The sequence below is a fragment of the Ruditapes philippinarum genome, unplaced genomic scaffold (genome assembly GCF_026571515.1).
Source record: "Ruditapes philippinarum isolate M1 unplaced genomic scaffold, ASM2657151v2 ctg5503_1_1_1_1, whole genome shotgun sequence".
NCBI classification, from domain to species: domain Eukaryota; kingdom Metazoa; phylum Mollusca; class Bivalvia; order Venerida; family Veneridae; genus Ruditapes; species Ruditapes philippinarum.
Genome location: NW_026852077.1, coordinates 1 through 26,683, shown reverse-complemented (window position 1 = coordinate 26,683; position 26,683 = coordinate 1). Strand labels below are relative to the sequence as shown.

General features: G+C 32.4%; 1 protein-coding gene across 1 annotated transcript; it reads left to right on the top strand.

Annotated features, from left to right (window-relative positions):
* On the top strand, nucleotides 1-26,662 carry LOC132748576 (neprilysin-1-like). The gene is made up of 18 exons (XM_060738184.1): nucleotides 1-125; nucleotides 2,456-2,682; nucleotides 3,434-3,604; nucleotides 5,419-5,505; nucleotides 5,929-6,062; nucleotides 8,044-8,137; nucleotides 8,935-9,063; nucleotides 9,750-9,848; nucleotides 16,897-16,974; nucleotides 17,420-17,520; nucleotides 18,329-18,387; nucleotides 19,033-19,084; nucleotides 19,838-19,905; nucleotides 23,381-23,511; nucleotides 24,068-24,133; nucleotides 24,655-24,756; nucleotides 25,219-25,295; nucleotides 25,757-26,662. The coding sequence occupies exons 1-18, from the start codon at nucleotides 116-118 to the stop codon at nucleotides 25,857-25,859; spliced, it is 1,788 nt and encodes a 595-aa protein (XP_060594167.1). The 5' UTR covers nucleotides 1-115; the 3' UTR covers nucleotides 25,860-26,662.
* Nucleotides 26,663-26,683: the final 21 nt, after the last annotated feature.

Below are 26,683 nucleotides of genomic sequence, written 5' to 3'. Positions count from 1 at the left end.
ACTCATTCTTTAATGCTCTGACATTGTTTCTTTTTTCTTTTCAGATCTCCTAAGTTCTCCCGACAACAATGATATTGAGCCAATTACGAAAGCCAAGACATTCTACAAAGCATGTATGGACAAAGGTAAATAGTTTATTTTATTTTTGTAAGTAGAGACGAAGAACCAAAGGTACACAACACATTAACATAGCAAAACGTATCATTTTAGTGAACATCATAGTGAGCTTGCCGATTTTGTGTTGACCCGTCTGTGCTTTGTCCTGTGCCCTGTCCTGTTTTTTGTGTGTTGTCCTGCGTGGCTCCTTGACGATAGTCGTGTGTTGCTGGGTCTTGTGGGGCTTGCGTTCATTGAACGCCGCCTTTTTGGTTGATCATATTTTTCTATTTTTATGACACACTCATGTTTGTTTGTTTCATTTTACGCCTTTTCCCAACAGTATTTTAGTAATATCCTAACCAGCGTTCCTGGAGAGTTACACCAGTACTAGACTACTTTCCTCCGCGCTAAACTACCAAAGCATCTCCCGGGGATCGAACCCACGCCAGAGAGGTAACTGGATTAGAAGTCATCGACTCTTACCCATCGACTACATAAAAAATGCTTGATTAACATATATAATGCCGATTTAAATAAGGATTTACTTTGTGTTGTTTTTTCAACACTTTTGACAATGTAGAATCATTACGCTCTCTCCCGAATCCAGATATGCATCTGTGCTTTTGGTTCAATCAAATCAATTGTATCAGGTAGATTTTATGCACAGCTTGTAAATTACACCACTTCCATATGCAAGTTAATAAAACTAAACGTGTGACATTTTTGCCATGACACATGATAAATGAGCCGACATTCGCTATCAGTTTTTATACTTGTAATAAGATTTGTAAGCGAACGGGATGGATCCTGATCAGACTGCGCGGACTATGTTGGTTATGCCATGACATACGATAAATGAACTATAAAGAATAAGCAAAACTCACACGTGTTGCGTTATCGTAATAAAAAAAGTAATCTGAGACATGTATTAGCAGATGTCAAAACAATTGATACGAATAAATCAACAAAAAGGTTCGATCATTAGACCGAATAACCAAAACATTATTAAATGTATTTATGTAAATAGGCATACGTATGTTATATAAAATCAACAACAATTAAAAGATCTTTTAAACAAAGCTTTCTCGTATTTAATTCGTACAATATTTGTTTTTCTTCCATTTTGATAAAATAAAACGATAATGATTTTGAACTGAGTTTCTATGATATGATAATTCAAGTTACCACTTTCATAATTCAAGTTATCGCTATGATAATTCAAGTAATCACATTGATAATTCAAGTTATCACTATCACCATCAGTTATTCGTGATTGGAACAACTTGCCTGTTATAATACGAAACAGCCCTACAATATCTTCATTTAAAACTTTCTTAAACAAGGACAGAAAATATACACCAACATACTTTTATACAGGTAGTCGTAAACTGCAGGTCCTTCACACTCGGCTTCGAACGATCTGCAGCGCATTAAATCACCACCTGTTTTTGAAAAACATTTCTCTTACCCCTTTGTGTAATTGTGGGCAAATCGAAACTACCCAACATTTCTTTTTCGAGTGCTGTGCATACGATGCCGTCCGCAGAACACTCCTCCTTAACTTGCAAGACTTCAGCATAAACCTTCATAAACTTCTCTTTGGTGACCCATCTCTTACATACCAGGACAACGTTATTATATTTACAAATGTACAAAATTATATAGAAAAAACGAAAAGATTTACTTAGATCCATTCTAATTGAGACTATAATCCTCTCTCACCCTTTTTCTTCTCTTTTCCACTATTTTGTTTTCTTCTTTTATATATATTCTTACATTTTAGACATCTACTTGTAGTTAATCTATTCTATAAAAGTTAATATATAAATATATATTTTTATGTGTGTATAATTAATACTTATTCCCTTGTCTAGTATATACTAATTATAAACTTATTTAAAACAAACCATATAGTTCGCCAAAGGAGAAGAATTCTATAAGACTTTTCTTTCATTCTCATCCTTTTCCATTGTGTAAAATGTTTTGTTTGTTATATATTTGTATGTATGTACATTATATATACTTTCGGGAATAAATATGTTTAAACTAAGTTATCACTATGTTTATTCAAGTTATCACTTAATTGTATGCAATAATGATTGCTCCGGAGGGATGTTGTAATGTGCAAACTCTCTTGTAAACAACCTCTGTTCAATATTCAATTAATTTTATTGTATTGCTTTTCGGGATTTCCCCTTTCCAGAACCTTAATATTCACGACAACAGGTATTTTAAATGCTAACAAATGTATTTTTGAGTCTGCTATTCTCAATTTTGAGCAAAGTAACATTTTAGATTTTAGTTTGTATGTGGTCCTATTTAGATGGCAATACAAGCAATTTGTTTCTACTTTCAGAATCTATAGAAAGCCAGGGAAATCAGTATATGTTAAAATTCATATCTGATCTTGGTGGTTGGCCTGTCCTCAATAGATCATGGAAAGGTAGTAACTTTGACTTGGAAAACAGTATAGCCACAGCACGACAGTATACGACAAATTTTGTGTGGCCCATACCGCATGGTATAATGATGGGTCTTAACATACTAAACGATTATAAAGTGTACGGAAAACACGTGCTTTATGTAAGTACAATGTTTTAAACTTTGGGCACCTAATTATTTTATTTCAAATACATAAGCTACACTAGACTGTTAACTTAGATGGTCTTTCTTTCATTGTATTTTCAATTGACATAAGAACGTTTCATACTTTATATACTTTATTTGACAACTTGTTTTGATAAAAGGAAGAAGTATCCCAATCAATCTGTAATTATTTGTAAATGTTGAATTCTGTTTAAACCGGTGCAAGGGGGGCATGGACGGTAGCTTGCGCTTGCCACTACCGTCCATGAACAGACTCAATTGAATCGAGTCTGCAACGTTTTCAATTTTACAATCATGGCCTATCTTCAGTTTGTTTCACCTATTTTATAAATAAATTTAACAATACGTATTTTTGGAGAAGAAAGAGTAGTAAAAGATCTTTGATAGCAAACGGCACAGAAAACTCTTAAGTTTTTTTTATTATTTGAGCGCGCCATGACAAAACCAACATGGTGAGTTTGTGACCAGGTTGACTCCAGACCAGCCTGCGCATCCACACAGTCTGATCAGGATCTATGCTGTTCGCTTATAAACTCTATTATAAGTAGAGAAACTGCGAACATCATGGATCCTGATCAGACTGCATGGTTGCGCAAGCTGGTCTGGATTCATGCTGGTCGCAAATGGACTATGTTGGCTTTGTCATGGCGCGGCTTATTTTTATTTTTGTTATTATTGTTGTTTTTTGTGTAACATTGGACCTATAATTTACGAAATGTTTCAACAGTTAGATCAGCCGTCATTGTTAATGGAAGGAAGAGACATGTATCAGGACGACCAGCTGATCACCGCCTACATCAAGTATACAACAGATATAGCTATAGCCCTAGGTGCTGATCCTTCTGTTGCTGCCACACAGATGAAAGAACTTGTAGAGTTTGAAAAGCAAATTGCAAAGGTATTGATAATATTTGAATAATAAATAATGAAATAAGTTTTTAAATATTGAATAATGTTTAATGAAAATATTAACAGACAGCCGGTTGTGAAATAAGTACGAGCAAGCTTTGTAATTAAACGTGATAATGGAGATCATATTGATTAAAACAGGTTAATTTGACACCATTTAATAGTTGTGGAAAGGTTGGAAAGGGAGGGGGTAAACACCTCTACAGCTGACCATATTGACCCTTAAGTCCAGTGTCAAACAAACTGGGACACTGTTTAATTAATATTTATATAACTCGGGTTCTACCAATAACGTATATGTGTTATAGATGATGGTATTATGTAAATGTAGACGACTAAGATATTAGTTTAATATATGCATTACCGATGATTATGTTATGTTCAATGAGCTACAAACTGAATAGACAACATAGGGATTAAAGTCTTTCTTAAAGTCCATTTTGACAACTTTTATAAATTATTACCTCATTGCGATTTAATTGTTTTTGAAAGTATTTTCGACATTTAGGCTAGCTTTTTTCAGCATATTTACTATCTCATCGCGTGCTTGTTTTAAACCAGCAGTTCAAATGGAAATGCATTATTTCATTTACGATCTATTTGCTGTTGTATTTTTTATTCAATAGATCTTCAAGTATCTTTAGATCCATTAAGAGGTCTATATCCGAAGCTTTCCATTACATAAAGAGAGATAACGGAATCATAGATGTGCATTAAATCATTAAGATATAATTGTAAGATTTGGTTTTCCATTAAGTGATATAATTTATAGCAATGCATTAATACATCTAAGAAAATTGAGTCAATTTTTAGTTCGTGTCTGTTTAAGTGGGTTCTTCGGGGGATTAATACCACAATTTATTTGAACGTCATAAAGTAATGTATAAGCCTCCCACATTTTGTAAATCTCTGGTTAAATTATCGTGTTTTACTTTTGCAATTGTAACATTTATAAAATTACATGCAATGCGTTTTGAGCAATACAATTGACGCAAAACGTACGACAGTACCCAGTGCATGTATGATGAACTTAAGTTTCAAGGTTTCGTATACACTTAATGAAATACGAAAAAATACAGTCAAGCCAATACATAAAAGATACAGTTTATCAAGTACTTGGACGGAGTATTAGCACTGTGTCATGTATACAGTACAGTTAAATAACGATTTAAGTAGATATATCATTGTGATGATGCTATTGCCAGTACTTGGTATAATGTCGTGAAAAACGTGCTGAAGTCAATACATAAAACATACAATAAAAGACATAATGTTTCTCGGCAATATTTGATATGTCCGGTCAGAGAAAATGTATGAGTAAAATTATTGCAATCGTTGTATTAGTTTGTAAAACTGTTCTTTAGATTGTATCAGATATTCGGAATAAGTTGCATATTCAAATATAAACTATTCAAAAGATAAGCAGTACGTTCTATATTTGGGTATACGCTAATGGGGCTATACTCAGAAATGGACTTTGGATTCTTTAATGTGAGGAAGTTATCAAGCTAGCTTACGGAACGTCGGTGCCCTTCGTGCTTGAAAATAATGCATAGAGGGGCACCTGATGTCTTCCTCCACCAGTAAAGCTGGAAAGTCGCTATATGATCTTTACTGTGTTGGTGAGACGTAAAACCCAACAAAAATACGAAATACCGTGATCTATAACTTTTTTTAAAGATTCCAGTGTAAATTTCCCATCGCTTTGAACCACCGCTTTGTATAATTGAAATTTATTACTTGAATGGTTCATTTATAAACGATCTATTTAATGTATACAATATATTTGATATTATCTTACAGATTACTGTGGCAGTTTCTGACAGACGAGATATGGAAGGCAATTACAGAAGAATGAATGTATCCAGTCTGGCAAATTTGTACCCAAAGGTATACAAAAATATACCGTAAAACATAAAAAATGTTCAGATTACAGGGTTATGGGATAACAAAATAACCGGAAGACATCGGGCATTTCCGCTTCCTGTCATTAGTATAAATGCTATTTTGACATGAATAAATTTTCACCCTAATTTACAAAAACGTTACATACATCCACCATATTGTATTATACATAACCAATTGATGCATATTTGAATAATAAGAAGGTTTTTTGTTGAAGTTAACATTAAGATGATATAATATTTTAACATTCTTGGCTTATCTGTAATGACTTCCTAAAAAAAGCGTTCGGCATACAAAAAAATAAGCGCCCGGCATACAAAAAATAAGCGCCCGGCATACAACATTTAAAGACACAGCTGTAAAATGTATCATTAACATTGATAAATATGTGAACAATTATCTTAACAGTTTGACTGGTTACGTTACCTAAAAGCAACATTCCGCGGCACAACTGTTACCATTGGAGCGAACGAACCCGTTGTTCTGTGGATGAAACCATATTATGACCAGTTGTTCCCTTTACTGGAAAAAACTCCAAACAGGTAGGTTAATATGACCATGTTTTTTTTTCAACCAAACAGGTAAATAAACTTTTTTCAACCTACCAAACAGCAAAGCATACACTTTCAACCAACCAATCATTTAAGCATTATTTCCTGCAAACAGGTAAGCATTCATTTTCAACCAACCAAACAGGTAAGCATATTTTCCAACCAACTATAAATGTAAGGCATACACTTTTAACCAACCAATCATTTAAGCATTATTTCTTGCAACCATGCAAATAGGTAAGCATACATTTTCAACCAACCAAACAGGTAAGTAAATTTTCCAACCAACTATAAATGGAAGGCATACACTTTTAACCAACCAATCATTTAAGCATAATTTCTTGCAACCATGCAAATAGGTAAGCATACATTTTCAACCAACCAAACAGGTAAGTATATTTTCCAACCAACTATAAATGAAAGGCATACACTTTCAACCAACCAAAGGTAAGCATACATTTTCAACCACCAAAACTGGTAAGCAAACATTTTTGGCCACAGCAGTTTGATTGGTGCAAATATGCTTCTTAACACTAAGTAGATGGGCAAGTATAGGAGCGGTTGAAAATCTTATATTTTGTATTTTGTCCTCTTCTAAAATGCTATGCTAAAAGAATACACAATTGTTCTTTCTCAAAAAAATGGAACTCAGTGATTACGTATAATATATTATAGGAGTTTATCCATGAACTGATCTTTGATATCACTAGATAAGTAGATTAACAAAGTTTACATACATGTATTTATGTTCCGACTTTTTCAATTTCGATTGGATGCCGATTTCTCATCTTTACAATGTTACTTTTTCTCCTCCAACCCCCAACCCCTTCCTGCCGCATCGGTTTGAAACCGGAATTAAATCAGACATTTGGGATGCCTCTATTCATTACCAGACAGAATTAAATTTCTTAATTGCCTAGATGAAAGGTTATAAAGTAATATAATTATTTTCCTTGTTAAATTTTTACCCTCCATTTTGAACAGCTTAAAGAAATCAATGAACTTCATCTTCAATATCAATCTGATTGCAGACAGTATGTTTTAGCTGTTATTGTGTACGCGATATTTAATCAGGGATAGCAGCAGACGAAAGATACGTTATCTTCCTTTGATCTTTAATATATGTTTAAAATTGTTTGTTTGAATTAATCTAATTCTTGATCTCTTAAAAGTTTATTTATGTTTGTAATTGACTATAGGTGTAATGTGTTAATTTGGGCATACTTGCAATTATTACAATTTTCGGCATTATTTATTTGTATATTTTTTTGATTGAACTCACGCTTTTTAGGCAGCATTCCTTCAAATCTGTACAATAAGAAGAAGTAAAACTTGTCATGTTTACTTATAAAAGAGATTAAAAATTGATAAACACACACACTTAATTTAATTTTCTTATATAAAATAATAGCACCTAGACGTGAGTAACAAGTGTAGAATTGCAATGTCGATAGCGGTAATAGTTAATTCGGTCACATTTTTCATAAATGATGTGCAATGAGTCATTTGAATTGTGAATATTTACATATTTATTAATCCAGTTATATTTTATTCGTAAATTTTATTTTCGAAAATTCTTAAATTATCTCTCATAGAGCAGGCAGTTTTAATAACAAAACTTTCATACAGCTTATTAACACATAGGTCATCTTTCTATTCCGTTCATGAAAATATTTTTAACTGACTTAGTGAAATTGAGGTGTACAATGTCTTTTATATTGAAAATCATTTTTATATGGAAATTAAGTAAAACATTTTCTAAAGAGTATTGCAGTTTATTTTGTATATGTTTTCTATTTGAAACTTGAATCTGGTTACCGGGTTTATTATACAACTTCTAAAACTTCTCAAGCGCACTAGAAAGTAAATAGCATCCAGGTACTGGATTTTTTGCGTATATGGAATTTCATAAAATGTCAAACTATCTTTGTGCATCTATACTTTTAATTTATATATATACAAACCATTTCAGAACGATCGCAAATTACATCGTCTGGCGATTGATAACACCACAATTTATCACCATGGAGGGAAAATTTAGTCTCATGAACCTACAGTTTAGAAAGGTATACAGACATAACATGTAATTAGACATAAATGATATAATAATGATAATGGAAATCAGACATAATATGGAAATAGACTTACAGCGAGTCAAGGAAATATACATCATACCAAAAAAAACCTTGTGAAAAATTACCATGATCTTAAGTTTTTAAAATATCATAATTTAAAATGGAAACATGGAACAAAACAAAACATGATTACTAGACTATAAATACGAGTAAAGCTGAACGTTGGTAGTTCAAAGGAATTTAGTTTGCCATTCACCTAGTTCTTGTAGAAAAACAATATGGGTTTTAGCGACTTATTGACATTCATGGTCTTTATTAGAAATTGGTCTTTTAATACGGTGTTCACTGTACTTTCAACGCCAATCATAAATAACATCTTATTGCAAATGTATTAGGAATTGAAAAGGTATAAAAGAAAAAAGTACATAATTATAAATAAAAAAGCCGAAAGATGTAAATAAACAATGAGCAACAACAAAGCAACCCCGCATTATATCATGTAATAAAATGGTTATAAATTAAGTCCTCGAATATCATTTATATCCGCTTAACATGATATGGTATAAGTATTTTGCCGTATATAAAAGGCATACTTTTAGAAATTTTATTAAATCTTTTCTTTCACTTTAGATATCAATTAACATATTTGATTGAAAAGTATTTACCAAATTTGTTACGAAAATGCAAGACAATATATCATATGTGGTTTTAAAATAATGCAATTTCATTTTGCATTGGCATTTTATTAAAATTTCTACATCATACTCAATCACAAACTGTATTTCTAGAGTACAGAGGGTGTGAAGGAGTTAAAACCGAGAGGTCTGCGATGCTCTGAGTCCACTAATCAATATCTGGACCATGCCACTGGACGTATGTATGCTGAAAAAATATTTGGACCCAAAGAACGAGATCACGTGAGTTCCTTTTATATGTTAAATATATGTTAATCAAATTGAACAAAATGGGAAATTTATATCTTTGTAAATTTGAGGTATGATGAATTGGTCATATAATAATTCATAATAAGTTATCATTTTGCCAGAATTCCTTTCAATTTTATGATTTACTTCCATAAATTTCTATAAATAGTCATTGGACTTTACCTGTAACGTTCAATTTATTAAAAGAGTGGGGTTGTCTTTTTATATTTATATATTTTATCCTCAACATTTTCCAATATCAACTGTTGGCCAATCACTATTATAACAGTCAATCTTTTGAAATATGTGTTCAATTTAACTCAACTTGACAATGAAAAAAATGAGCACAATGTTTCTTTAATTCAATCGATATCATTTCAAAATAAATATCCATTCTAGCCAATTTTTCATTTAAAATTCGTGGATTCAAATAGGTAATTTAACATGAAATGTAAAAACCAGATTAATAGATCTATATTACGAGCGATATCATCATTTCCGACCATTTTTTCTGCACTGTTTGCTATATTTACATGAATAGTATTTTATTTGAACTTCATGATGTAATATTGATAAAAAGGATTCATAGATAAACACAGATTAATTTCAATATTCAAATTTTCAATTATTTAGCTATACAAGATACATATAAAGATAAATGTTTATTTATATATTACCAGATGCTAGAGCTTATAAGTTATCTAAGACGAGTTTTTAAAGACATTGTAAACAAAGCAGACTGGATGGACGATATAACCAAAGAAGAGGCTCTGAAAAAGGTAAAAGTATTAAAATTAAAGCTATTAATAGAAAAGTAAAAGCTATAAATAGCATATTAAAAGCTAGAAATAGCATAGTTAAAGCTATAAATAGCATAGTAAAAGCTATAAATAGCCTCGACAATACAATATACAATCAATTGATACAAACATAATGAATAAGGATCTCAAAGAATGACAGAAACGTGACAATTAAAATAAAAAAATAAACATGTTTTTAAATGTTCTTCTGCTGAAATGATGTTGTAGCGCCGATATATGTCCAAACGTCGATAAATGTCCAAACGACGATAAATGTCCAAAAATTGACGATAAATGTCTCAATCGCCGATAAATGTCCAAAACTCCTTTAACGATAAATGTCCAAAAATTAACGAAAAATGTCGCAACAAATTAGGTGCTCATAAATGTCCAAATCGGTTAACGATAAATGTCTTAATTTTTCATATGTTATTTTTGTAATTTATTGTATTGGATACTGTAACAGTCTATCCAACTAACCGTGATTTTAACACTCTGGTTTACCCCCGACGTAAAATGTATCATACATTATTGTGCATGGCCAGTTGCAGATCCGGATGGGGCGCGGGGGCATGTGCCTTCTTAACTCACCGAAACAATACGTTTTAGCATTGTTTGTGTTCTTCAATATTTTTGTGCCCCATATAGCGTTGCCATTGTCCGTCCGAGTATCTAAGTGTCCGTCCCGAAAGTTTGTGAACGGTATAGGGGCGTGTACAGAGTTGCATTTTCCTTTACTGCCAAGTGGTCAAAAGTTAAGAAAAATATGCAACTTTATCTGGCAAACAAAGCAGTTAACCTGTATAAACCATGTGAGCTAATCAAGGGGTTAACTGCTTTGACAGTTAAAATCTGACCTACTGATTCAACAGCGAACAGTGCAGACCTTGACAGGATGACGCATTTGCTTGTCGGGGGATATGGTTCGACAATGGTCGTAATAAGCATATACGCAACACGTGTTAAATGGGTTTTGTGACTTTTCTCTTAAGTGCTGCGAAGACGGTCCTTCTCATGCTACATTGATTTAAGACATTTGTATTTGATTATTACTCATTCGCGCGAGGTGGACTGAACGCCACTGCGGGGCCACCGCCTTATAAATACAGAGTTTTGAAAGGCTACTTACATGTATCCCTCCAGTGCTACCCAGATCAGTTTGCACGCAAATGCGTCACCAGATGAGGGTGTGCGCTATTAAACACCAGTAATTGGCAGTTAAGGTTTTGTATGTCCCTACAGTGTGGCACTTTCAGGATCAACCTACATGGTGACATGAATATAATGTATAAATAATCAAGTAAATGTTCAACTTAATAAGGGGAAGTAACTGCTATATTTTACAGCTTCTGATTGACTATAATTATGTCGTGGGAACAAGATAATTATTTCGTAGTGACAAGATATTATCTCGTGGGAACAAGATGATTATTTCGTGGGAACAAGATAATATCTTGTGGGAACACGATAATATCTTGTGGGAACATGATAATATCTCGTGTGAACAAGATAAAAAAAGACACCCATGTGCCATATCTGTGCCACCGTAATAGACACTTGACGTAATAGTATGTTTTCTTGCTGTGCTGGTTGGATACAAACATGTACATTTAAAAATTAATTATATGTCAAATATTAACTTAGCAATATTATATAAATAACACATAGTTATGTAAGAGTTATGTACCCCAGGGTGATATAAGAAATATTCCCCGGGAAATATATTCTAGGAGGGTGATATTCGATCAGAACACATTGTAGGCCTATGGGAGTTTTACATTGAAGGATATATTGAGGTATGAATAATATAAATCAGTTACATAACCGAAGTCGCAAACCAAGGATTGGCCCATTCTAAATTCTATTATTTACACTGAATATAGCTATAAGTGTGGAGTAGCGCAATGCAGATGTTCACAAGATATGTTTGTAAAACATGTATGCCCCCTAAACACAAGCCAATTTAAGATAATAACATTAGATTTTTAAATGTGTATAAAAATGCATAGAAAAATTGCTAAGGAATACATGTATATTCATTGCCATGGGGCAGAACCAATATGATCCATGGGTCCATGAATGAGTAAATCCTGTAGTTACACACAAAATATCTTTTAAAAACAAGCTTTTAATAGTGAGGTCACTGTGACCTTTACCTTTGACCTACTGACCCCTACTGACCTACTGACCCCAAAATCAATAGAGGTCATCTACTAGTCATGACCAACCTCCGCACCAAATATGAGGATCATCAGTCAAAGCATTGTCTTGTTATTGAGCGGAAATGGCATGGTCTACAGACTGACCGACCGACCGACATGGGCAAAGCAATATTCGCCAACTTCTTCGAAGGGGGGCATAATAACTTATTTTATTTGACTTTTTTATCGTTGGTACCGGTTGCCCATATGACCAACGTCCCCTGAAGATTGTTGAAGATTGTGCGACCCTGGTTCTTTTAAGTACCCGGTGTAAAGCACCAGTACAATGCACCTCGGTTTAACTTATTTTTTTCCCTTTTAATAGTTAGGGAGATAGACTGTATCCAACAATCAACTTATTTTCAAATACATTTTTTAAAATTTTTTTTAACAATCTCACAAGCATCCCGCTAGAGTCCCGGTGGTCGGTCGGGTGATCCAGGAACGACCGGGGTACGTCCGTAACTCTTTCGGCAACGTCCGGGGTGATCAAGGGCTCTGCCGGGGCTCTATCGGTGATTGTCGGCACTCTATCTGACCGTACCGGGGCTCTGCCGGGATCATCCGGGACTCTGCTGACATCATCTGGCGCTGTGCTAGCATGGATCTCAGCTTTTATTATCTCTTTGATCGAAGACTTAACAACGTTGGTCATCCGTCGTCCACTTACTATCTGCATTATCCATAGTTTCAAATGGACTCTGCATGGATGGTCCGGACTTCATCCTGGTTGATATAAGTATGGACATTGGGTATCGCCGTAGTGCTACTTGGGTTATTGAGACTGCAATAATATTTTCATCCCGGATCGTCTGGGGTGGTCCTGGGCTTTGCCGGGATGCTGGTGAGAACGCTTCTTTAATCGGTACTTTTAATCACTATGGAAACCTTTATAACTGGCTGATGCGTTACTGTTGATCATAGAAATGAGTGCAATTAATATATGAAAAGTTGAGACATTTATCGTTGACCGATTTGGACATTTATGAGCACCTAATTTGTTGCGACATTTTTCGTTAATTTTTGGACATTTACCGTTAAAGGAGTTTTGGACATTTTTCGGCGATTGAGACATTTATCGTCAATTTTTGGACAATTATCGTCGTTTGGACATTTTTCGACGTTTGGACATATATCGGCGCTACAGATGTCTTCACAGAAAATCATATTTGTAATAATAATTTGTTAATTAAATATTGTATAGTTTCATCAAATCATTGCAAAACGAACGTGTCAGTTCGTTAATTAAACAATGCCATTTCAATACTGGAATGAGTTCTGTTAATATACTGTTGATTCTGAATCATTTCAATATTTATACGGCTGTAATTCGCCTGATTGAGGATGGTAAGTAGGTTGGTATAGAACATTGCCTCGTTTTGAAACGTTCACTGGCTTTAAAATGCTTTCACTAAACCTATCAGCACGTAAAGAAATAAAAACGGTATTTATAGTGAAATGATTGATTGTATTATCACGATTTGTGCAGTAGAAAGTAAAACAATATGAGATCAAAAAAAAATAACACGCTACAACTTTTAATCGTAATCTTTTTTTATAAATTTCAAAGTTGGGTCCCAAACATTTAAAAAAAAAAAAAAAGAAAATGATAGTTAAATTTTGTTTATTTTTCAAAAAATTATTGAAAAAAGGGTTCCCACTGGGTTTTTTTTTAATTTATTTTTTTAAAAAAAACCATTTTCCAAAGGGAATTAAAAAATGGGAAAATGTACGCCACAAAAAGTAAAGTGATAAAAAAAAAAATATTTACGAAAATTTTTTCCCAAAAGGGTTTTAAAGAAAAGTAAACATTTTAATGGACATTCGTACTTTTTTCAACTGATTACAAATCGGGACGAATTCTTTACTAACGATACGAACTGGGGCGTCCGCTATTCCTGTCCTCTTTTATTAATCAAATTCCCCAGAAATTTCTGTCTCAGAAATGCGAGCATTGCCGTGTTCTAACAGCACAAGTTGTAAATCACACATAATAATTGTCGCTGATTAACATAACATTTTATCTAAACAAATAACGTTTTTTACATTATCATTATCTTCATAGTTGTGTAAAATGCATTACTGGTGAATATAAACACATGATAAATCTCCTACCTGGTGCAAGCGTTTGTTTTTAGTGTGAATTTTGTAAGATTTTATCATATGATTATGTTATAATGAAAACGACCGACTTTCTGAGAAATTGGTTCACGAAGGCCTACAATAATTGTTATTTGTTATTACGCAAATATATCACAATTCTTGTGAAACGGGAGATCCTTGAAGAGAAATGGAAACAAAATAAAAGCGCCAGACTCGGTGTAATATTATCTGTTGATGAGAGATAATAAAAATGTGCAACCCTGTCGCCATGTCCCCTAGCACCGACTTACGGCTATTGGAGAAAATCAAAGGTCCAACGTCCTCAATGCCCCCTAGCACCGACTTACGCGGTATTAAATCTTTAGCACATAAATTATTGTTATCAAGGACAGCGTGCATCTGCATCTTTAAAATATAAAATTTCAACTTCCAACAGAGCTGGAATCGTAAAATGTGCGTTTTTATATCTTTTGTTCTATCCATTGTGAAAGGTTGGTTCTAAACATTGTCGAAGTGTGGTTCTATCCATTGTTTAAGTGTGGGTCTATCCATTGTCCAGTGTGGTTCTATTCATTGTCAAAGTGTGGTTCTATCCATTGTCAAAGTGTGGTTCTATCCATTGTCAAAGTGTGGTTCTATTCATTGTCAAAGTGTGGTTCTATTCATTGTCAAAGTGTAGTTCTATCCATTGTCAAAGTGTAGTTCTATCCATTGTCAAAGTGTGGTTCTATCCATTGTCAAAGTGTGGTTCTATCCATTGTCAAAGTGTAGTTCTATCCATTGTCAAAGTGTGGTTCTATCCATTGTCAAAGTGTGGTTCTATCCATTGTCAAAGTGTGGTTCTATCCATTGTCAAAGTGTGGTTGTATTCATTGTCAAAGTGTGGTTCTATTCATTGTCAAAGTGTAGTTCTATCCATTGTCAAAGTGTAGTTCTATCCATTGTCAAAGTGTGGTTCTATCCATTGTCAAAGTGTGGTTCTATCCATTGTCAAAGTGTAGTTCTATCCATTGTCAAAGTGTGGTTCTATCCATTGTCAAAGTGTGGTTCTATCCATTGTCAAAGTGTGGTTCTATCCATTGTCAAAGTGTGGTTCTATTCATTGTCAAAGTGTAGTTCTATCCATTGTCAAAGTGTGGTTCTATCCATTGTCAAAGTGTAGTTCTATCCATTGTCAAAGTGTGGTTCTATCCATTGTCAAAGTGTGGTTCTATTCATTGTCAAAGTGTGGTTCTATCCATTGTCAAAGTGTAGTTCTATCCATTGCGAAGGTGTGGTTCTTTCCATTGTTAAAGTGTGGTTCTATCTATTGTCAAAGCGTGTCGTATCCTTATCATTTTGGGACAGGGCAGAACCTTCGAGAAAAATAAAAAAAACTTTAAAAAGGCAAAATTGCAGACTCAGTTTGATTGAGCCTGTTTATGAGAGATACATCTCTTACGTCCCCTAGCACCGGCTAAAGCTGTAATTTTAGCCTATTGCAATATTTGTTGCATAGCAAATTTTACACTAAGCAAGCTGAGCCGTTGAATAATCATTGCTGGATTTATCACATAAAACAAAATGTGCCATTGTGAAATAAACGTCTAAGATCTTAAATTGTACATATTGTATTATGTGTCAAAAACTAATTCATATTCCATTTTTCATCGCCTTTTGCTTAAAATCTAATAGTTTTGTGTAAAAAATTCAAATTAATTTGCTAATTCGCAAGTATTGACCTGTTTATTTCAAGTCTTCATCATTGCCATACATGATTACGTAATGATAATACAAAATTGCAAACATAAAGCCCCGGCTTACAAATTTATACCCGATTTTTCAAATGTCCCGGAGTTCGTGTGATACATGATAAATTTTGTTACTGCCAATGTGTTTCTTGCGATATGTGCACCACCTTTTACATCCCTCGTGTAACACTTCCCCCGTGTTATTGTCTTAAAATATGATTTTGACTTATATTTACCCCACTGTTCTCAACTCCTATAAAACATTGACAATCTTGCATTAGAGTATTAGAATAGATATTGTGTGATAAAAATGAAAGGTCTTATTATTTTCGCTATGCATCACATGTATGTGAATGAATTTTGATGGAACATTTTAGTTATAACTGGTGCAATATGAAGGAGTTTTCCACTAATGAAAAGAATCTCTTGATAATAGTGTTGTATATACATTAAATTTTCTGCCAGATATTGTTTTGGTTTTAGAGATTAACATACATGTATAATACTTTCTAAAAATGTCCTATTGTTGCTCGTTATAAGCGTCGCCGCTCGCGCGACAACAAGACAAGTTGTTTTTACGAATTTCTCTTACGCGACACCAAACTCCTCACAGTGATTTGAATGGCTACGTGGGGAAGCAAAGAATGACCACTGCGTAGCGGTTTGACGCGACACAACAAATGCAATTCATTTACAACGCGCCATTATATTCAGCGTTAAAGTGACTTTTTCGAGTAACGGTGGATGTTTGTTGCTTTGTCATTTTTGTAGCGCAAAAGATATAGCAAGAAAGCGATAAATATAAGCCACAATGTTTGTCTCTGTTTCAATATTTTATATTTTTTAAAACACAGATGTTTAATTTTACATACATTGTATCAGATTGTGACTGATTTATACCGCTTTCATGCTAATGCCTTTGCGTTACAAAAACGACGACAAAGCAACAAATATAAGTAAATAGTATTTAAGTATATATTTCTTTATTTTCAGTTAGAGGCAATGAAGGCTCTTATAGGATTCCCAAGTTTTATCTTTAATGATACCATACTAACGGAGTCCTATTCTAATGTAAGTTTGCATGCGAAAAGTTACAGTTTTATTTATATTAGAAGCAATTTATTATTTCATTTTATTGTATAATTTTCAAAAATCTCAATAATTCAAGAATTTAACCCTTAAAGTCATTAAGAACATCTAGTGATAAGTATACGATATATTTTTAGTGATATTTTTTGTTATTTTGTTATTTTTAATGAAGACAGACTTTGAAAGTCATCATGGACTTTATTTTAATTTAGCAATAATCATTCAATTAAGATAAAATGAAACTGTTGTTTTTTTTCGTGAATATTGAATTGATATTTGCTTTTCGTAGTTATTTGCGACCAGGCATACATTGTTATTCTAGTAGGAAGTCATCTATTTATGGACAATTTTCAAAAATAAGTTCACGTAAACATTAGATACTACAATACTGTCAGAATATGTTTGATGTTTGTTTTTATTCGAACAGGTTAGTGTTTCCTCGACCAATTTCTTTGAGAACTTGAAAAGTATCCGACGTCATGTTGGTTTGAAGCAACTTGAAGAACTTCGTCAACCCAGTTATGAAAGGTTGTTATTTAAAAAACTGTAATTTTAACGATAGCTATTCCATCCTTACCTTACTTAATATTTTAAATTTTATACATCTATTATTCTGGACATTTCCATTGATAATTTTGATTGAAAATTTAAAACATATGTACTGACTGTATATCGAATAGTGCAGACTAAACGGCACAGACGTTCAAGCCAACCATGGTTTACAGTGGTCACGTGGGTAAATTCTGTGGCTGTCAGCCGACAAAGAGTTATATATCATTGTTCTTTAATCCGAAGTTGAATTGTTAAATTTTTTGTCTGAGTGCATGTTAATTTGCAATATATAATGCTTATCTATCAATGGATTTGTTTATATTGATGTGATGAGAAAATTTTATTTGTTCAATTTTCGCACTTATTTTACTTTCTAAACTATCAGTTAACACAATAATGAGGAAAGAAATTCAACGAATATGTCAGAAAAGTAAAGATTTTTTATTTCTATGTTTATGAATTTTTTGTTATAACATTGAAAGAAATTCACTTAACACGTCTTTTTCAATCTGACTAAAAATACTTTTTGTAATTCAAATAAAAAAATTAAGGGACATTTTCCGTTTGTAAGAAGAAAGGAAGCCAATATTTTATATTATATTATAAATATAATATAATGATTATATAATATTATGATAATATTATATTATTTTAAATTATATTTTATTTTATTTTATATTATTTTATTTTATTTTATCATATCATATCATATCATATCATATCATATCATATCATATCATATCATATTAGATCTATATTATATTATATTATATTAATTTATCAGGTGGCCAGAAAGACCCGCTGTTGTGAATGCATACTATCACAGTGGCCTTAATGCTATAGGTATGTATATTTAGACATTTTATTAAAAAGAAAAATATTGTGAAGTGAAAAAAGAATGTAATTTTAAAATTACCCTTTGCAAATAGCTCTTACAATCCACGAAAATTACCAACAAGAAGACAAAATATGCAAAAGTAGCCATTACTGCGTTAGTCACGCAGTAGAAATATGGTGATGAATATTGCAATGCCAGTCATCAATCGCACATAACTTGTAAATTATTACTTGAATCTTAAATCATTTTACTTGTTTTAAAATCTAAGTTCATTTTTCACAAGTTTAATTTTGCTTGAACTAATTTGGATCATCTTGTGGCATGCAGGTATCAGAATTGAAAATGCTAGTATTGGTTAGTTGTAGGGAGTGAAACTGTTCATATATCCACGCCCCCTAGCACTGGCTCAATAAACATAGCGCTTACATACAAAGATTACGTTCAATATCACTGATTTATACGTTTTAAACATGGGTCATATAAAAAAAATAAATTTGAAAAAGATAATTTTCAAAGTTTTAGATTTTTTTAACAGTTGTTATACATACGAAATATGTAAGGGATACAACTTTTAAAGTAATGTATAATAGCTTTTAAGTCGAGTTGTTTCCCTTGAATGAGATTAAAATTCATGTTTCTGTTCATTTCAGTCTTTCCTGCTGGTATTTTGCAGAGCCCATATTACGATATCAATTATCCCTCGTAAGTATATCAATATCATAATGTCGACACGGATTTTTTAAAATAAAACTGTAATCTTAAAAATCTGTTTTTCGAGCTATGATTTTAGTGCGTAGTATGGAAAGTTATTTTTGTATGATGGTATATGGTAGGCATAAATAATACACGAACATGATTGAGATGGACAGGCATCAGGTGTTTGATAAATTTATGATTTCTAATGTATGGTGATGTAGCGGAAAATTTATATTAAACATGGGAAAAAAATATATTTATACATTCAAATTTTTCTATAAATTTACAGCTGCAAATTTCCTCATAAAGTCACAAGATTGATCCATTGTTAGAACTAAAATCTGACAATCATTCCAGAGTTAGAAATTAGATTTACGACAAAGGGAACGTGGAATGAAGGACGTCTGATTCCAGATGTTCCGAAGATAAAAATTTAACCAGTGAAAATGATAAAATTTTTATGAAAATGAATTAAAGTGTCTTCTTAAGAATTCTTTTATGTTTGTCCCTTTTGCTGTAACTTATTATAAACTCATTCCAAAGGCGGTCTCAAGAACGAAAATTAATAAATAAAAAAATAATGAAAAATGAATAAAAAAAATGAGAGCAGAAGAATAGAGGAAAGAAATTATGAAATTACTAGAGACCAAAATTCATTGTTAATTTGGACGTTAGATTTGGCATGAAAAAGGGGAAAAGAGTTGAAAAAGGGAGGTTCTTCACAATCACTATTTTACAAGTTTCTTTATTTTTTTCCAGATCTATTAACTTTGGCGGTATAGGTTTGGTGATAGGTCACGAAATAACGCACGGTTACGATGCTTCCGGTAAGATTATGTTTATTTTTAACTACATGTACTTCGTGTACACTCCCGGTGTAGTCAGCCATATTTGTCTTTGTCATTTTGACCAAATTCTAGGCCTATACACGCTTAATAACAGTATTCTCTAGCAAATCCACTATAAGAACTTGGCGGTGTAAGACTTATTAATATATGTAGCATGTAGGCGAAGAAGTTGACAGAAAATCAATCTAGAAAATATTTCAGCATTTTTTTTCTCCCATTTATAAAGTCATAAATCAATTGAACTGCCGCTTGAGGGTGATAAATAATGACTTCAAAATATACAAGAAAAGCATTGATGCAAAGCATCAAAGGGCGACGCCAAAAGAATTTGATCCAGGTTTGCACCTAATAACTTAACAAAAGACGTGTACTTTATAGCAGTACCATTTCATGTGACCTGGAGGCTTGGCCCAGTTTATGTTGAAACTTAAACCAAAAAGAATAGACTCTGTCTTGCCAAGATGCAAAGACAATTTATAGTCAATAAAACAATCTTAAGATTTACTTTACCAGATACAAGGATACCTGAGTCATCATCATATAATGACAGGCACAAGTATCACACCTGGGAAGAAAAAATATGACCAGATTAATAAAAAATCTGTGTTCATCTTAAAAGTGTCAAAAACCAAAAAATAAAATGTAAATAATGACCCCCTTTAAAAATATACTATTAACTTTAAGTATATTTTTAAAGGGGGTCATCATTTACATTTTTTTTTGGTTTGTGACACTTTTAAGATATACACAGTTTTTTTTATCAATCTGGTAATATTTTTTCTTCCCAGGTCTGATACTTGTGCCTGTGCATATAATAAAAGCTTATTGCTTAGGGTTGCAGACATGTCATTGACATATATTAGACATAAAAGAGGACCTAAAATAAACATCAGGGGGACACCAGGTATTCAGAGAGAAGGAGTACCAGCCACATTCACCAGCTGCTATCAGAGATAAGACTTGAACCATGCAAGAATGTCATTACATATGGCAGATGCTTGAAGTTCCATGAAGAAGAAGAAAAAAGAACTTCTTCGTGTGCAGTATAGTGTGATCAACTGTACCAAATGCTTTTTGTAGATTTAAAAGTATCACGCAATACTGCCTTTGTCCATTTCAAATTAAATGCAATCTATTAAATGAATCAAACATGTGTCAGTTGAAAAACCACTTCTAAACCCTGACTGAAACTGCCTGACCATGACTCGAACCCATGACTTTCAAAAGACCAACTGAGCTATCCGGCCGGCTACACATTTTCTCTATAATAATGAAACAGTTCTAAACCTAAACCTTTTTCCCCACTATATTGATTCATGTACTTGAATTTCTGATGTTTTATTATTACAGAGCATAGTAAATTAAGCTAATGGTTATTTGCAGTAACAGGATGAGAAAAACTTTCAGCTTGACCAGAACTCAAACCTGTGACCCACAGAATAATGTACCGCGGCTGTAGCGATTGAGCTATCTGGCCGCTTACACATTTTCTCCCCTAAATAGTGAACAGTTCTAAACCGTGACAGATATTTAGATTTTTAAATTAACAGATAATTAATTCTTAATTAATAAATAAGAGAAAAAAACCTTACATACTCATAGTCTTAATTAAAATAACAATTTATATAATTATTATTGTATAATTATTTTTACTAAAAAGGGCTAAGACAGTTATTGGTTATGCCATTATTTATAACAGTTCAATTTGAAAGTGAATATAACTGTGCTAATACATGTACAATATCTATAAGAAATATTATGAAGGCTGATTTGTATTTTACATCAAGGGCACCGGGCGAAAACATGAAAATGCAACAAACGAACCACTTTGTGGTAGATTGTATTTTCATGTTTTCATCTGGCGCCCGGTTACTTTTTGTACTTGGTTGGTTTTCATGTGGCACAAATCACCCACTATAAAATTTAGTGTACAAATTTATTCAAGGACAAGTATCAATCTACTCTATGAAAAGTCTGTTGTCGGGTTGACTCAGGAGACCTGGAGGTTGAGACCGGTGTCCCTCCATTACAAACAGATAAGGCAGAAGCTGTCCTTTTCAAACTATGCACATGTTAGAAAAAATTAGAATAACTATTCAGAACATGATTTTTTGAGGCTTTATCAATTATATTGCTTGATCCAAGTTTCAGGACATTTTCAATCAATACATGTATTATCATTTATAACTTTAAATGAAAGTCTCATCCCTTTAATAATAATGACATAACTGCAACTCTTTAAATTCAGAAATATTGTAAGTCTCATCATACCAATATACTAAGATATAAATGTATGCACATAACATTAATAATTCCAAGTTTCTATTAAATAAATATGAAATATTGATTATATAAAGCCAGTAAAAGTATATATATATCAATATTCACTCATCAGGGCCTCTATGCTTTTGATGACCTTACAACTGGTAAATTTTATAAAACAAAAATTGTAAGTAATACCTAAGATTGACAGAAAAGAACAAATAATTTAGTAAACATGAGTCACTTCCCCTTGAAATAAAAGAAAACATGAAACCCAAAAGAACACCCTAAACATCAAAATTAAGAAATGTTGCAGGCTCATTTTAATTTATATAATGCCATGCAAATTAATGGTAAAGTATTCATAAAAAAGTAGATGGCCATGTGACAGCAGTAATTGCAGAAAATCGGATAGCTGTCAACATCCGGATACTGGTACACTTTGTAAAAACAACCATTCTGTTCAACAGATAAACGTAATATGGATAAAATCAATAGGATAATCGTTTACAACAGTCCATTACCTATCCTAATACTCATTTGCAGGTGAACTTTCTTCTTGTAGAAAGTTTTGAAAATATATAAATGAATGAACATCAATGTAGACCACAACGATATTCGAAATCCGGGTTTTAGCATTGTCAATAAAACAAAGGGACAAGCTGTTAATCAGAGCCTGCAATTTCGTGAAAATAATATCACAATGCACATGCTTTTTATATAAAGTTATTAAATACAAATATAACAACATATTTGTTTACTTGATTTTTACGAATCAAAATAAATATAATTAACACAACATGAAATTAACTGCTAATAATAACAGCTCCTTCCATAGGCAAAAATAAAAAGCGTTCCATAATAGACGACGCCGCTCACCGGCGTCGCCAATAAATTTTGAAAGCGCTCATTCGGAATAGAACATACTAGTATCATTTTGCATCTGAGCACTTCATACAGTTTATGATTTTGCTTTGTTGGTAAGTAAAAATGTTAAGGACAAAACCCCACCCACGGATTTCATTTTTAAAGTATCTGATCTGATTTTTTAAACTGTTTTTCATGAGTACTTTGGTAAAAATCTTTAAAAGTGTTCCAGTCTAAAATACCAAAGTGTGAAACAACATAACCGGTGCCATGTTTATTACGTTTTTGACCTTACCTTTTTGCATCGTTGTCGTCTATTATTCAGGTCGCGCATTTGACGCCAAAGGTTTACTTCATAACTGGTGGAGCAATTATTCCCTGGAGAATTATAACGAGAAAGCAGCTTGTGTTATAAACCACTACAGTCTATTTACAGTTCCTAACATTAATATGAATGTAAGTTTTGTTGTTCTTTCTTACAAAATTCTAAATCTCCCTGCCATAAGTTTATTCATTTGTTCTCTCCCCTTGTTTTCTTTTGTAATTGATAAATCTATATCAGTTTGAAAGAGAAGCGTCACTTACTTTGTTTGATGATCATATTTGACCGTACTTGACTGAAGACAACGAATGTCTCTGCTTATTTCACAAGAACAAGATAATACCTGTGTAATAAGATTATGACAAATAAACGGAACTTTTTTAACATTAAAGGGTTTCGTGTTTATATGTCTAAAACAACAATATACATGTATTTTAAAAAAAGTTGTTTATATATGTTTATACATTCTTCCATTGCTTCATTAATATTATTAATATTTAACAATTTAAAGTATTTTTTCTTGAAAATGTTTATTTGTGTAAAATTACCAAAAAAGAGTATTGTATAAACAATGAATATGATTTTTATGAGTAGTCTCTTTTAACTTGAGCCCGTTTGATAATCAAATTTCTTAACTACATGGTGAGTTTTATTTATTTATTTATTTATTTATTTATCTTTTTATTTTAGATAAACGGCAATAAGACATTGAGTGAAAATATCGCTGATATAGGAGGTATCAAGCAGAGCCATCTGGTAAGCCGTAGAACATTGTTCTCGTACTTCGTTATTCTAATCAAAAGTTCTATCAGATTTTTGAATTCATTTAAGTGATTGAATATTTTATAGTATTTTGTTCATGTTATATATAATTTTAATTAAATCTCAAAGCAAAGTTAGACATTATTTTGTATTGTAATTGCTGATTATGACTAAAATAGACAACATGGACACTTGAAACGTTTCACAACAGCAAAAATAAATAAATCAAAAGTTTTACAGACAAATAAAGCTTATCAATGAGAGTAGTGGTAAGAACAATGACCTGTCAACGCCCTGTAGCACCGGCTTCAACATAATACAACATTTTAATATGACATTGTGTTTAATTGAGATAATAAATCATACAAATACTGCCTTCAACTATCACTGCAACTTATCTTTGTAAATTATTCCGGTATTTAAGGATAGACTTAGCAAATGTTATTTTATACTTAAGTAAGATAAAATGTAAAAAAAAAAACCACAAAGAAAACTGGAAGGAATTTTTCTTACAGGCCTACAAATTATGGTTGAAGGAGAACAACAATAACGACAAACGCCTACCAGGTCTTTCAAAATATTCCGATGAACAATTGTTCTTTATCAACACGGCACAGGTATGTTGTCTAATGTTGTTTTGTACACGTTCAAATAGGGAGATAAAGCTTTAGAGTTCAAATAAATAGAATCTAAAAAAAAAACTTGAATAAACTTTGATATAAAGAAAACTGTTATTCGCGGAATATATAACATATACATATTTCAAAGTGTAAGTTCATATACTTTATTGCAAAGAACATTAATCTAGATGTTGATATGTAACAACTATTACATTTGAAATTAAATTTTAATGTGTGCTATTTGAAAATGTTTAAAAACATTCGTGCTAAATGCGTGTTGTGTTTTCAAGAAATCCAACCGGTTCATGAAAAAAAGTTATACTTTATATACGTACTTTTTTATTTTATTAAGTGAACATGTCCCAAAAATTTAATGCAAATATTATGAAAAGTCGGTGGACATTTATTTGTTGCCGCTTCTAAGATATCTTTAAAAGTAATCTTTTCTTTATTTGATAGTTGTGGTGTTCGAAGTTCACAGATGAAGCTGCCAGGAGAAGTGTTCTGACTAGTGTTCATAGTCTACCAATGTTCAGGTAAATATTGTCAGTTCTGTAGAACATGATAGCGTTCTTGTGTACTCTTTATGTTGTCTCCCTTTGCCATAATACGCCACCGGAAGTTATAGCTCTTTAAAATTATGTAAATAGTTGCATAAATGACAAGGGTCATCATAGCTTTCTTATCTCACTTGTATAGAGTTATTTACAGTGTGAATTAAAGTGCAGTAAGACAAAATTATGCACAGTTGTTCTGTAGAACACTATTGCGTTCTTGTATTATTTGAGTTCCTTCCCTTTGCAACAACACGCCACAATTTAGTGTCGCTTTCTTCGTCTTCAATTCATTGTGTTTTTCTCTACGGCAAAATGTTCATGGCAAAAACTAAAAATTATTTTATTTTGCACAACTGGATAACACCCTTTATTAACAAGTAACAGGCATTTGTTGTAATATAGGGATATTAGAATAATCTGGTATTATTTTCAATTTTCAGGGTACTAGGAGAGTTGAGAAATTCGCACGGGTTTTCTGAGGCATTTAATTGTAAAGTTGGAAGCTATATGAATCCAGATCAACCAAAGTGTTCTCTGTGGTAGCTGTGACGTCATCAGTGTTGACTCTTATTGCCATAGTGACCATTAATTCATAATTCTTCTTAGTGAATAGAATCTGCCAAAATGGTCAGTTATTGTGAAAATGACAGTTTAACATTAAAAATCCATGAGTTGGCCTGTGTTTATAAGAATTCTAGGGTTTTCTGACACAAATACATATGTTGAAATACTCAAGACTGGAGTGAATGTTTTCTGATCAAATTACAATGAGGTCTTACTTGATGCGTCTGTCAGGCCACAAGAGAGAGTTCTGTTTCAGGTCTCCCTACTTACCGTTTTTTAACTTTCGACCCTAGACTTTAATTGTTTTTTTTCCCTCAGATTTTCTCGAAATCCTTTCATTACAATAAAAATATAATGTATGTTTATGATAAATATATTAACTAAAGAGATGTTCTGTTATGGGTTGGAAACAAGAACCTGACCTATTTTCTTTGGCCTCACATTTCAATATTTGACATTTGTGCGTGGGGAGAGGTGTTTTAATTATGTCTTGTTTTACGAATTTATTTAAACTATAAAAAATACCCTTATGTACCACAACGTTTGTTTGTTACTATAACTAGTATTATTGCCTAAAAACGTACCAGAATTTAAGTTTTATGAACTATTATTATAAATATTTCGTTCAATATTTCGTTTAATACTTGAACGAAAATTTCCAACTTGTAATATACATGTTTGCACTTTATTTCCTATCGGCCTTAAGGTCAAAACAAACTTTTGCTTATGAGAATATGTGTAAAAAATTACATTTTAAGTAGTCGCAAACATGTACATACTTAGATTAAAATAGATAAATATTT

Excerpts from the sequence above, each read along its gene's own strand:
- LOC132748576 (XM_060738184.1), top strand. Across the intron at positions 18,388-19,032 it reads CAGTGGCCTTAATGCTATAG|TCTTTCCTGCTGGTATTTTG; the intron begins GTATGTATATTT and ends TGTTCATTTCAG. Across the intron at positions 24,757-25,218 it reads TCTTTATCAACACGGCACAG|TTGTGGTGTTCGAAGTTCAC; the intron begins GTATGTTGTCTA and ends TTTATTTGATAG.